The sequence below is a fragment of the Onychostruthus taczanowskii genome, unplaced genomic scaffold (genome assembly GCF_017590055.1).
Source record: "Onychostruthus taczanowskii isolate IOZ18803 unplaced genomic scaffold, ASM1759005v1 scaffold78, whole genome shotgun sequence".
Taxonomy (NCBI): domain Eukaryota; kingdom Metazoa; phylum Chordata; class Aves; order Passeriformes; family Passeridae; genus Onychostruthus; species Onychostruthus taczanowskii.
In genome coordinates, this window is record NW_024505671.1 from 511599 (window position 1) to 525262 (window position 13664).

General features: G+C 42.9%; 1 protein-coding gene across 1 annotated transcript in view; it reads left to right on the forward strand.

Moving 5' to 3' along the window:
* Positions 1–9765: 9765 nt before the first annotated feature.
* Positions 9766–13664, forward strand: part of UTRN (utrophin) — a 341969-nt gene continuing 338070 nt past the window's right edge. The window contains exons 1-2 of the mRNA XM_041423524.1: positions 9766–10047; positions 10923–11080. Of these exons, the coding sequence (XP_041279458.1) occupies positions 11002–11080 (79 nt within the window). The 5' untranslated portion in view covers positions 9766–10047; positions 10923–11001. The remainder of the gene's footprint in view (positions 10048–10922; positions 11081–13664) is intronic.

A 13664-nucleotide genomic window follows, 5' to 3' on the forward strand; every position in this document is an offset into this window, starting at 1 on the left:
GACTTGTAGACTTCCTTAGGCATTGTTGAAATGGTTTTGGTTTTTTTAATTTTTCATATTTAAATTTGGTAATGTTTCTTTCCTGTTGCTAGTGTTCCTGTTCCTCTGTTTATTGGTTAATATTCTGAAAAAAATCTAGGCTTTGGCTTTTGAGTGGAAAGGATGTGAAGCAGGGAAACAGAGGAAGGCCCTTTGGAAGATATGTGGAATTTGAGAATATTACAAGTGAGGCCAGTCACCATTTTAAAAATTGCTATTCAAGTATTTATTTCTGACAGAAATGGAGGAGTCTGAGGCAACCCTTATCTGCTTTTGTTCTAAGGCCCAGGATGTTCTCCCTGTTGTGCTTCTCCCTCTCCTGAATACTTTATCTTCTGCAGGTGTCAGTGGAGGGTTTCATAACACACTGCTTGGTTCACTCTCTTGCCCTGAGATTTTGGTGCAGCTTTGCACTTTGCATCTTCATAAATAAATCATCAACTTTCACAAATGAACCACCTATTGTTTGAGGTGGGCAGTATATTTTAATGGCATCTAAGTTAAGAATTCTGATTTTTAAATGTTTGGTTTGTATTTTTGACCTGCTGTAGTTAGAATTTATGTCCAAGGAAGTACAAAGAAAAAAGAGGACAAAAAGGCTCACTGAGCTGCAGCTGTAACAGAGACCCAGGTCCTTGGTTATTATTATTCATGACTTGTGGTGTAACTGTAGGATGGAAGAGTCGCATTCTTTGGCAGATAAGGTTTGAGCATTGCTGAAACATAGAACTGAAATGGCCCAAAGCTCTTTCCTGGTGAGAAATAACAAATGGAGCTATGTAGTGGAGCACAGGGAAACAGCAAAATGTCAGGTGAATGTGAAGAGGTGTTTGTGTGCTCAGAACTCACCTGGTTTTCTGCTGTACCAGCTGGGCATGTCAAAGCTGCTCCTGCTCCCTGCAGATCTTGCCACAAACACTCCTGGAAGCCAGGCAGTCTCACTTGCAGCACATCTACCTCAATATTGGTCAGCATGGTGGGCTGCAGGTATCTTGTACATCCCTCTCAGAGCCTGCTGTAATACTCTTGTGATATTTTAAGCGTTCTCTCTGTTGTATTAAGAACATCTAATTGAGGCTTTGCTGATCCTTTTTGGAAAAGATCCTTTTTGGCTCTTCTCTGAGTTCTTTAGGCTCAACACTACACTGGGAGGCATCCAGGGTTTTGCTTTACTCTCCTTTTGGGAGTGGGACCTCCAGGAGCAGTCCTGCACCTCATCCCATGCTCAGAATAGCAAAGCTTTTTCTGTTGAAAATTAAACTTTCATGGTTCCTGAAGAAATAAATGCTGCTCAATAGTGCTAAGTGAGCTTTAGTGCCATGCATGTGACAAGGAGGACACACTTAAAAAAAAAAAAAGGCTTTAAAGATTGTTAAAGAACAAGTTAGTAAATGTAACAGATGAAATAGGAGCAAAAGCGTTTCCCCTGGCCTCTACCCCCCACTTGGCTGAGGGCAGGTTGAGAGGTAGGATTGGATTCATTGAGAGGGCAGAAATGCACTGAGGTGCAGGACACAGGGGTGCCTGGGACTGCAGGGTCCCTGGCTCAAATGGGATGTCCGTGTGCTCATTGGATCCCACCCCGAGACACCAAGGAACATGTCTTGGGGAGTTAAGTACACACAAATGCTTTAAGCAAACAGCAGTGAAGGGAGGGGATGAGAGGTGAGCCTGCAGGGCTTTTTCCCAGGAACTGTGCTCATGTATTTAGTAACTTGAGCAAAACTGTGCTGTGAGCATTCGCATCCCAAGATGAAATACACTTGCTAAAACCGGTTTTGTACTGCATGTACTGCACTTTGCTTCTTCACATCCTCATCAGGACTTTTTCCAGTTTGATGCTGACACAATATTGCTAGATGCTGATTGCCACTTGAGGGATAGTACAGATGATTTTGTATTTCATAACAAATGTATCACAAGATTTACTAAAATGATGTCTCATTCCCAGCTAGCTGTCCCAGTCATACAATTTTGTTTGCTGTTGTCTTTTTTTTTTCATGTTTGTGGTATATTTCAGACTAGCTTTAAACTCTGAATTTGCCAGAACTTAGATACATTTGTATTTTAAATATACATTGGTCCTTTTAACAGAAGTTACACTATTTGTCAGATCATATTCACAGAGTTTTAAAATATACCTTCGTTCCTGGTTCCAGATGTAAGCTGTATGGTTGAGGGACTTTGTTGCTCTGTGTTTGTATTCTGTCAAGCTCAATGGCACCTGATCCTGACAGAGCGAGCTCTTTGTTACTTCTGTGCTAGAAATAATACCTGTACCTGGTACAGGTCATCCTGTACCTGCTAAATATTTTTAAGATGAGTCCATAAGTGCTGGAAGTGTAAGAGTTTGGATATTATGTTACAATTATGTTCTGATGGCTGAGTATGATGGATGCTCTTAAGAAGACTCTTGCTCTCACATGGCTGGAAATTTCCCTTGAAATGCTAGTAAGGCTTTATTTTCTGAAATGCAAAGTCCACATACTAGCTCTCTCCAGCAAGGACAAACTCCAGCATTGCTCCCATTGCAAAGGTTTGGCCTCTGCAAGTAACCTCCAGTTAGATACATCAGTGATGTATTAAGGGATTTTGTTGCTCCCTTATTTTCTTCTGACAGTAACTCAAAAAAAAGGGGCTTTTTCAGAGTAGGAAAATTGTTTCAATCTTCTTTTCATTCAGTTTTGTGGTCTCTTCATTTCAATGATTAAGGACTTGGCAGGCCTGGACTTCTTTTTTGGTTTGGACGATAGCTTTGGTTTGGAACATCCCAAAATAAATTACATCCAAAAGTTTCCTCTTTGTCTGCTGTGATTTCAAAGCAATTTTCATGGCTCAGTTCAGGGCTGCCTAATAGAAGAAAATGGAAGAATAATTACTGCCTTCAGAGCTTCTAGCACAGCAGTTATTTAAGTAGCTGCAAAATAATTTAAGGTACAGGCAAATTTCTTGTTCCCTGAAGAACTGTGTGCTTCGAGCCAAACATTTTTCCTTGAACTAGGCACATAGTTCCTGTGGAAGTAAGTCAGGTAGCAGACACAGCCCCAGTGTGCCAGCAGTACTAGCAAGGGCACCACTAGCATTCCTGCCTGTCTGAGGTGTGAAGCGCACCCCCATCAACGCTGCCCTGTGTGCTGGGTGTTGTGGCTCCCCATCACTTCTGGAAATCTTATAATTTCAAACTCCCCACTGAATAAAAAAAAAATTAAAAAAAAATTTAAGTACTCTTCCCTCTGGGAAGCCCACAGCACTCGCTAAGTTCAGACCACAACCTCGACCCTGGCTGTGCAAAGCAGACAGAGGGCTGCCCTAATGGAGCAGCCCAGATTTCCTGCTCATGTAGGGGAAATTTCACAATAGACATTCCAGGACATGGCCAGCCAGATGGTGGTATGTGGAGAAGGGAGGGTGGAGAAGCAGCTGATCGCTGTCCTGCGTCTCACTGGGGGCAGGTCTATTGCTGTCCAGTCAAGGAGGGATTTGGGCGTGGGATGAGAGGCTTCATCAAGATGATTTAAACCATTAGCTGAAATAGCTTTGACTAGATCATGTGCTAAGTGACGTCATTCAGGCTGACTTCTTATAAAGTGAATGTGAAAATGAAAGGCGACCAAGAGAGGGTTTACTTAGGCAGTGTGGAGATCTCTAAGTGGGCTTTGTCAGATGCCACAGCTTGCAGAGCATCTCCTGTTTTACAGGCATAGGCAAAGAACACCAGGTGCCAAAAAACAAACTTGTAACTTAAGACTTTGGTGGGTATAAAATTTAATTTGCATAATTTATTTTGTTGACTAAAAAGGCTATTCATTTGCTCAGAACTAAATTAATTTCTATACACACTTGTAAATCTGAACTGTTCAGATCTAGTGTTACCACAATGACTTTATTTATTTTAGTTAAAAGCCGAAATCCTTGTCATTTCTGGGAAAGAAAAAGCCACTTATTGGTAGTAATTAAAAATCAATTAAGCTTTCAGCACATTAGCACCTGCATGTTATGGAAATTGGAGGATGGTGGTAATCTTGCAAGCCCATATAGAGTTAGTTAAGAGAGGCTTTCTAGAGGCTCTCAGGGCATGCTTGCAGTGGCAAATATGGCAAAACCTGGCCAAGCCTTCTGGCCACATTGTCTGTGGTCAGAAAGCCAAGTATGCATGAATTTGCTCAGAGCAGTGGGAGCACAGCTACACGTCTTCTGGACTGCAGTGGTCTTGCAGCTGGAGGGATCATGCTGAAGCATTTCAAGTCTGGCATCTGTCTCAGTCCCAGTAATCTGTGTCCTTATGTGATTCAGGGAGGCAAAAGCCACAGGATGTCAAGTCTAAGCTGTGGGGGTGTTTACTTGGATGGAAAGTGTTTAGTGAGTGGGAAAATGGGACATCCATAGCACAGGTTTTTGTTGGTGCCTTTGGTGTCCCAGGGAGTGTCATTATCTCACTAAAGACATTAATGAGTTGTGTTTTCCAGCAGAGAGACACGTTATTAACACTTAGGCAATTTTCAATGTAAAACCTGATTAGGGAACATCTTAAGGGGTCACATACAAACATCCACATGGATAACTTAACAGGAAACAGCAAAGAAAAGGTGACATACCTAATTGATCTAAAGTGAGGGTAATACATGTAAAAAATAATGACAATTTGTGAAAACTTTTGTTTAATTTCCCCAGATTTGGTGTGTAGTCATTTCATATTGGGAGCACTCATGGAGTACTATGGAGCTACTATTTAATTTTAGTAAGAATAAACTGTGTCTTCTCCCACTGCCTACCCTTAAAATAAAAAGACTAACAAAGAAACATCCTTTCCGCTGATTATTTTTGCAGACTGGTGAGATCTTTCATTTTTAAAATGTTTCCAAATTGTCCAATTATCACGTTATTTCACTCAATAGATAATGTGCTCATGACGGAAGACGCTATTTTCCTCCCTACTACAAAGAGTGAAAAAATTTACAGAAATGAAGCAAATTAACCAAGTTCCTATGTTGTGTTAATACAGGAATTCTGTTTCTTTGCCTAATCTTTAACTGATAAACTTGATGAAAAAATGTACATATAATTGTACAAGCATTAAGTATTTATGTGTCTAGCCACTGAACAAACCTATGCCAATATATTGCATATGCAAATGGGCTATTCAAATGGGAATGGAACAGCACTGAAAATTAGCTATGAGTGAGAGAAATAAACAGAAAAAGGAAATAAACAAACAGAGTTCAACTCGTGTTAGGAGTGACTTTGACTAAGAACTTGCACCCGCCCTTGCAGGGGATTGCCTCGCGGCGTTGGTCAAAGGTTTCTGTCTTGAACAGGCATCTCTCTTGTTGGTGGTTTTCTTTTTTCAATCCTCTGCTGCAGTTAAGAGACTTATGCTGCGAGGGTAAATTGATTATTGTAATTGTTCATTAATGCACTCTTATTTAATGTACTTTGAGCGGTTATATTCTTCAGAATGATGATAAATTATGGTAACTCCAATTAATGTCACTGCAGCTAAAGGGATGTAAGCATTTCTATTAATATAGAGCAGTTTTCTGGGGTTTTATAATGAAGCTATAAAAAAATGCTGAAACTTAAGCTACAAGTTTCCAGTATATTTTATGCACACAATATTCCCTTGAATCTGATCTAATTGATAGATATATCAAATCAAATAAAATATAAATAGAGTGGAAAAAATCTACTGAAGATACAGATTCCAACTTGTAGAAATGGAAGTATGCAAGGGGAATATATTGCCTTTTCTTTAGGTTAAAGCAGGTGGACCTGTGGTGGCATGTGTGACAGGCATTTTGCTCAAAGGGCATCCTGCACCCTGGGCTGGTGTCTTTATCAGGATTCCTGCTGCTCTCTGCCTTAGTCCATTCTCTGCACCTAGTAGCTCCTGATACATGGTTAAGTTGGTGTAGCAAAACAGTGTTGAATTCATTAAGCTATGTTTATATTCTTGGAGGAGATCACAAGCAGATTGCACACAAAGGCAGCTGGCTTTGGAATAAAAATAAACAATTTAATATTAAAATCAGATCCCATCCTAAAAAGTCAGAGGTAGAAAATGCTGGCCCACCTTTAAAAATCATTCTGACTTTGGATATTTTAGTGTGAGATGCTTGAAACAAAGATAACTCCAAAGATTTTAAATTACAGAAAAAGAAAGGATGAGAAATCAGCTATGTTATTCTGATGTACTGAAGTTTTTCAAAGACACTGCCAAAAGAGTTGAAGATAAAATTGACCAAAGCTTTTAGAAAAACTTGGTCATTTTTCTCACTAGAGGAACATACAGAGAGAGAATGTTTAAAGAGTTTTTTTAATATATTTTTCTCCTTGGATTAGAGATAATGAAAATTATCTCTAATTATCTCTAATATTAAGGTACTTGTACTAACTGGTTAGTGCTCCAAAATCAGAACGAAAGCATCAAGGAGATGTTAACTTGAATTCTGATGCAACTTCTGCAGGGAAAAAAAAGTCTGCTGAGCAACAGCTTGCCTGATCTGATAACTGAGACTGACATCATGATGGGCTATGCAGAAATGGGCAATAAAGATGCTCTACTTACAATGCAATCCATTTGGTATCTCCTGTCTTACTGAATGTGGAATGGTTTTCTGAAATCATGACAAAACATTGATGAATGGGCACATGCATTATTACAGCAGTCAATCTCAAGGTAATGAGATACACAAAATTCCTAGTTATATTGTAATCCTGTCAATTATGAGTGTATTCTAAAAAACAGGAATACTAAGAACACAGAAAAGAGAAGGAGACAAGGTAAGATGAGTTCAGAGCCTCACAACAGCATTATCTTTATGCACCAAGAAATAAAGTATTTATTTATTTTGGTCAGAGTTCAAGTGCCTCACATTTTCTCTGTCCCCTTTCTTTTCTGTATTCTTTTAATCTTTTTAAACATGATCTAAGGGGTTAATGGACTTTTCCTTTATTTTCCTATTTTATTCTGCATATACAGAAAAGTAAGCTGTGCCACACAATCCACATGATATTAATGGTCTGTAGGTGAATGTAGGTTTTACATATACAACTGAGTGGAGACTTTGCTGTTTGACTTTAAAATTGTGCTAGTCACCAATTTCTAATTGTGCCAATCACTGGAATAAAAAATTAGAGAGACCTAAAGCATATACATGTACAGAATATTAAAGGTTAGGGTATTTTCATTTTTTCCCCTGATGGAGATGTGCCTAAGGACCCTATAAAAATGATATATTATGTATATACAATTGTATATATAAAAATTATAGCCATTGCATGAGAAGCCTATAGTCTAAACAACTAACTCAGAAAACCCAGGCTTTGATCAACAGTAGAGTAAGGATGGCTCCAGAGATGGGCACCAGGAAGAAATTAACTTGCTTCCTTGAGGTAGTGTGCAGTCTCATTATTCTATTACCCTTCTGTTGGCACTTTATAGTTCAAAGGAACATAATGATGATACTTCTGTCTAAAACAGGAAAAAATATGAAATTCTATAAGATAAAACTGAAATATGTCTCTTTTTGAGAAGTAATTTTTAGGTGCTTACAGAGCAAGATTGTAAAAATTGGGACCTTGGACTTAGACACAGAGATGTGAAATTGGATATACCAGCTCTTCCCTCCTGCTTATCAGTTTGACTACAGCTTTTAGCAATAAAAGTTACTGCTACATGATAGCGGTCTTGGGTAACCTCTGTGGAAGGTGTAATCCCCTCAGTGCATCCCACAAAATAAAGTTTTTTTTGTTTTTTTTTCACTTAGCATTTCCCTGCATTAGGCAATGCTGTGCTTTGTGATCCCTATCCCTGCACTGCTGCTAGATACCCAGCAGTGGGAAGTGACAGTCTCCATCTGTGCTGACTCTTGAGTGGGCACTGGGTTACACAGGGTTTTATGTCTCTTGAAGTGTGTGAAAAGCAGCTGGGTCTGGGTTGTGGGTTTCCAGTGTTTGGGTGTTTGTTTGTTACTGGGCATTGAAAATCCAGCATGCAGAGGGAATGCATGGGATGGGGCTGAAAAGCCAGTCAAGAACAGCAGGGAACAAGTGATGCTCCTCTAACCACAAACATTATATTTGCAGTACAGGTTTTTCAGTGTAATGTAAATAAATAGGCATAAACACAGACCATACCTTTCCAACAAATCCAGTGTACTGCTCAGTGTTGCCTTACAGTTAGACACTGATAGGTATCGATGTCCATGTTTTTACAGTGTTTGTCGTCTATGAGCTGCAATTCTCAACAGATTCACAATTCCAGTCATCCAATTTTTTTCGACACATTATTATTATCCCTGTATAAGTAAGAACCATTAATGACTTCATGCAGTGGTTTGGATTAAGCAGATCAAGGATGAATTAAGTAATTTGCACTGAATCACCAAGAAAAGCTATGGAATGATCCAGACTAGGCATCTTTGTTTTTAGGCTTCTTTGAAATGCAAAAATGTAGCACACTATCTTCAAGGCCTTCCATCCTGCAATACAGAAGCAAAAGACCCAGTCCCTGTATCCCATGTACTGCACCAATCAAAGGTTGAGGGAAAAAAAATGTTAAATGCAGTTAGAATTACAATAATAATAATTTACAGGTTTCAGGTTTTGTTTCTTTGAGGAATCTCTTTTTTCCTTGGGGGAAATAGTAAAGTAAGGTTAAATATCAAAGTTAGGTTAGGCTAACATGCACATAGTCATTGTTTACTCTTGTTATCTGTAGTGCCTAGTAAACCTATGAGCTGTGTACTGGTAAGAAAAAAGACTTTCAAAGACACATCTTCCTTGTTTCACATTGCTACCAATTTCTGTTCACCTGGAGATACAGAATAAGTATGTTGCCAAGCCTGTGCTTCCTCCTTTCTGCTGGCTAATAAATTCTGTACCTCCTTTCCTGCAGATCGCTGGCCTTTCTTATTTAGGTGGTGAAGTACTTGGTGTTGGGAATGCATCTAACCTTGAAAACATTTTGGGCTGCATGGCCTGAGGCCTGGTAGGTAACACCAAGGAATTACTCAGCTACAGTTTCTCTCTGATACTGCTGAAACTTCAGAGTAATGCTTATCGAGGTAAATACAGCCACGTGTTCTACAGCCTCACAGTACAGGTGAGCACGGATTACTTGCCTGTGCAAACAGGAGTAAGTTCATTCCCAGATTGCAAATGTAGCAAAAAATTAATTAGTGTCAGCTAAATATTTTACTAGCATTTATGTATGTTCATACATCAAAAATGATTGCAGACACCCAGCATCAGCACATTTTTACTGATCCGTAACTGTTCCTTTCTTGCCCAGCCGAAAACCACCCGGGAGTTGTCACTGCCAAGTGACAACTGCCAAGTGACTCCGTGAGATGAGACACAGACACCTAGCCAAAGCAGGCGGATTTTGGGATAGTTGTTTCCGGCTGTTTGTAAATTTCCTAAGTGCTTCTCAAATTTTGTCACACTTCCTGACTTCGGTGTTCATGGGAGGCCGCGGGGCCCTTCACCTCCGAAGTGCTGCGCGACTGCGCTTATCCGGGGAGGGAAAGGAGCACAAGGAGCGGCGGGAGCGCACAGGTGCGGACGGGAAGGCCCCGGAGGAGGAGGCGAGCGGGACAACTCTTCGCATCACCTCGGGCGGGGGCGCAGCGGGGGCGCAGCCGGGACCCGCTCCGCCCCTCTCTACCCTTCCCTTCCCCTCCCCTCCGCGCCGGCCCGGCCCCTCCCCGCCCCTCGCTCCGAGAAGGGGCCGCGGCCGGGGCGGCCCTCCCGCACCCGCGGCGGTGGCCCGGCCAACAAAGGGGGCGCCGGGGCCGAGGGAGGGGCCGCCGCAGGGCCGGGCCGCGAAGGGCGGGGAAGAAAGGGGAGGAGAAGGGGAAGGACGGACGGCAGCGGCGGCGGCTCGCACAGAAAGTTGTGGGTCCGCCAGCGCAGCGCCGCGGGAGTCGCTGCTGGAGGACGGGGTGCGAGCAGGAGCCGGGCAGCGCCGTGGGGCAGCGCGGCCCCTCCCGCCGCCGTGCCCGAGGGGTGAGTGGCGGCCGGGGAGAGTTGCTGTCGGCGGCTGCCCCGGCAGCTCTGGGAGCGAGGCAGCTCTGCGGGGAGGCGGCGGCACCGCGGCACCGGGAGGGGCTCGGCGGGGAAAGTTTGTTCCCCAGCTCCGGGAACGTCGCGGGCGCACCTGCGGGCGGGGAGCCGGGGCGAGGAGCCGCTCTTCCGTAGGGGTGCCCGAGGGCGGCGGCGCCGCTGCTGCGGCCGCGCATCCCGCGGGGAGGAGGTGCTGGCACGCCCGGCCGGCTGCCGGGTCAAAATCCCCGCCGGGGGAGCGGGGGCGGCGGCCGCTCTGCCGGGGCGGCCGTGCCCGGGGCCTGCCCCGCGGAGCTCCGCTCCCCCCACCCGCGAGAGGGGCTGCGTGGCTTCTCCCACACGTGGCTGTCGCGCCCTGGGCCGGCCGGGGCGGCGCGCCTGCCTGTGCCCCTTTGCTGCTGGCACACACCCCAGCGCGGCGGGAGCGGAGCTCCCTCGCTGTGCCACCCCTCGAGCGGGGCTGTCCCGCTCGGTGCCAGCCGGGGGACCCGTGGTGGCGGTGGTGTCGCGGCGAGAGCCGTGTCCTGCTCCTCCGGGGGTCACGGCTGGGCACGGGGCGCCCTGTCGCCCAAGGGTGTGTGAAGCTTGGCTTTCGCGGCTGAGGATTTAGCTGTGCTGCTGCACCTTCAGGGCCATCCCACTTTTTAAATGCTCCATAAGGTGTCCCTCTGCAGGGGCACAGCGAATGGCAGGTCGGCTGCCCCGCGACTCGCGTGGGCATGGCCAGCAAGCCTCGATCCCTCCCATCGCACGCGGAGTCACACCTGGCATAGCCCGGGGAGTTACCGTGCCTTTCTGCTCCTGGTCCTGTGCTGTAGGTGCTGAGCCGTGGCCCTCCATGGGAGCCTTTTCCCAGCGGATTTAGGCTCCGTGCGTGGCACACCGCAGCCCACGAGCATGGCCCGTGTCTCCGAGCAGGAGGAAGGACCTGGCGGGGGACACAGCGAGTTCAGCGACATCATCAAGTCGAGATCAGGTAAATTGTCGAGGGGAACGGTGTTTTCCTCTTTTCTCCTCTACCCGTACCTTCTGATATCAGCTGACATTTTTAAACAACACCTTTGTCCAGTGGTTTTTTTTTGGCATATGTTGGTAGTACAGCTAGTGATTGAGGCTGTTCATGCAGCTCCCCTACTGTTACTGAGTAACAGTAATTGTACATCTCAGGGTTTGTTTTGTTTTGGGTTTTTTTGTCAGTATTAGTCAAGTGTGTTTATTTGGGATCCACCTCTGGCATCATAATTACCTCTACTTTCGTAAATAGCTATGTGCCTGAAGTGCTCTTATGCAACGTAGTGTTGGTGGCTTTAGTGTTTATTCTCAGACACTGAAAATGGAAACTGTGGCTGCAACATTGTACCTCGTGTAAGTGCATCGCGGTAGTACTCATGCAGTAAATTAATGTGCTTCCTCCTTAATGTAAAACAGTTGTTTAAGGCTACTCACTCAGGCATTTCCTCCAGCAAAACATTCGTGTAACAGATCTGAAGGTTATTACGAAAACGTGGATTTTGTTTGGTTGTAGTGAGTTGGGGTCTCCTGAGGCTCTGATGGATGTTGGGTAGTGAGGTACTGTCCCTTAGCCGGGGGAGAGCAGAGGTTTTGGAGGGACAGCTGAGAGTTGTTTAAACCTTGGTAGAAATTTGTTCTCCATTCAGAGACTGGATGCTGGATTCCTCAGCCTCACAGTCTGAGGCTGTGCATTTCTTACATGCAAAATGTTCCTGTTATCAAAAGATTTTGCTGTGATATCTAGCAAACCTAGCGGTAGTTTGGGTGTTTTAAAAAAGTTTTCCACATGTTAAAAACTGTAGATCTTCAGTTGGTTGAGATTTGATAGGTCAGATTACATAGGATGTGGGTTTGATCTGGATCCCATTGGTGTTTGAATAGTTTGTTTCTTAGACCTTTGCTTTCTGAGTCTTCCTCTTCTGGAAGAGCAGTTTATGAAACAGATGCTTGTGGGTTTTTATTTTTGAATTCTGTAGTGTTTTTTCTTTTCTGCTGTTACTCTGGACATAACTTCATTTGATTGTAAGTGTGTAGTCAGTATCTTTATGGGCCTTGAGTGTGGGGATAGCTTGCAGACCGTTTGTATGTGTGTATATAAGTACTACAGTTTTATAAGGTGTGTGAGGAAATGTGGATGTGTTGGAGGTTTTTCATGAATGAACAAATTGTGCAGTAAGTTCTGTTGTTTTGGTTGGGGCAGATGATTGTAAATTTCCTGTTACAACCATGTTGAATTTCTTCAATGGCATGAGAAAATGCTGTAAATTTGAATACAAGGCTAAAAGACTTGTGCATTAATTTAAAGATAGTGAGTGATGACCGATCTTGAATATTTTTTTTCTAATTACTGTGCTGGTTTGGATCTGGTTATGTGATTTCTTCAAATAAATTACTGTACTACTGTAGCTCAGATCTGAACCATTCACTACAAGTAAATCTGTGGGAGGGTTTTCCTAATGAAAGGACTGAAGTTTTCTGAAGTACAGATGACAGCAAATTAAAGACTAGTTGTCAGGACTGAGGAGAAGATATTTTAATTTTCCTAGATATTATGGAAAGAGAATGCTAATTTTGATGCTTAGAACAGAAAACTGAGGGGGTTTTTTGGGGGAAGATTTCTCCAGCATGAAATGCTCTTCAGTCTAAATGACTTGAAATGCAGAAGAAGTGTTATAAGTTACTAATATTTGGGGTAGCTAAGGCATCTGTATGGCTTTTGAGACTCAAGAGATCGTAAAAAGACAATAATTTGCTGTCACAGAAAATAGGCTGCTCTGTTTCTTGCTGCTCTGTAAGTTCCTAGCACCAGTGATGTGGGAAGACTCTTAACATTTCGTTTAGGGAGCACATGCAAATGTGCACTGAATATTTTCACTGAATAAATAAAATACAAAAAACACTGTAGGTGAAAAACTCTGCATGGTTTAATATGTGATCAAGTGATTTAATATGTCATAATATTTTTTGAGTGTGTATTATTCCTATGCATTTTTAAATAAGCATACTGAAAACAGTTTACTCTATTCTTGTAAATAAAAAGATAGATGTATAATGTTCTGTGTAAAAATGACTTTCTCTGTGCTCTCCTGGGCAATTCTGTTTGTTTATTTCAATGTTTGTCTTCATCTCTTCTGAACAGATCACCAAGCTGTCAGGATGTTGTGGTTATTTAAAACCATTCACGTTCTAGATGTGATGTTTAAGATCTATGGCTAAGTCTTTTTTGTTGTTTTTCTTGTAACAACTTGGAAGGAAATTATAATTTGAAATGCCAGAATCTTTCTGGGTCAGGCCTTAACAAAGAGTGGTACTAGTAAAAATGGTTCTAAATATTTTGATACAAATGTAAACTTTAGTCTTTAGCAGCCTGTCAACTGAATTTTTTTTTTTTTTTTTTTTTTTGTAGTAGCTGTTGCTTTAGTTATCTTGCTTTCTAAAACTGTGAAGTAGCTAGAAAGCCATAAAGGTGGCACTGTCAGTACAGGCAGTGTACTTATTGAGCTTTGATCTAAAGTCACTCTTATGAGACTGTATTAAGACACATAAAG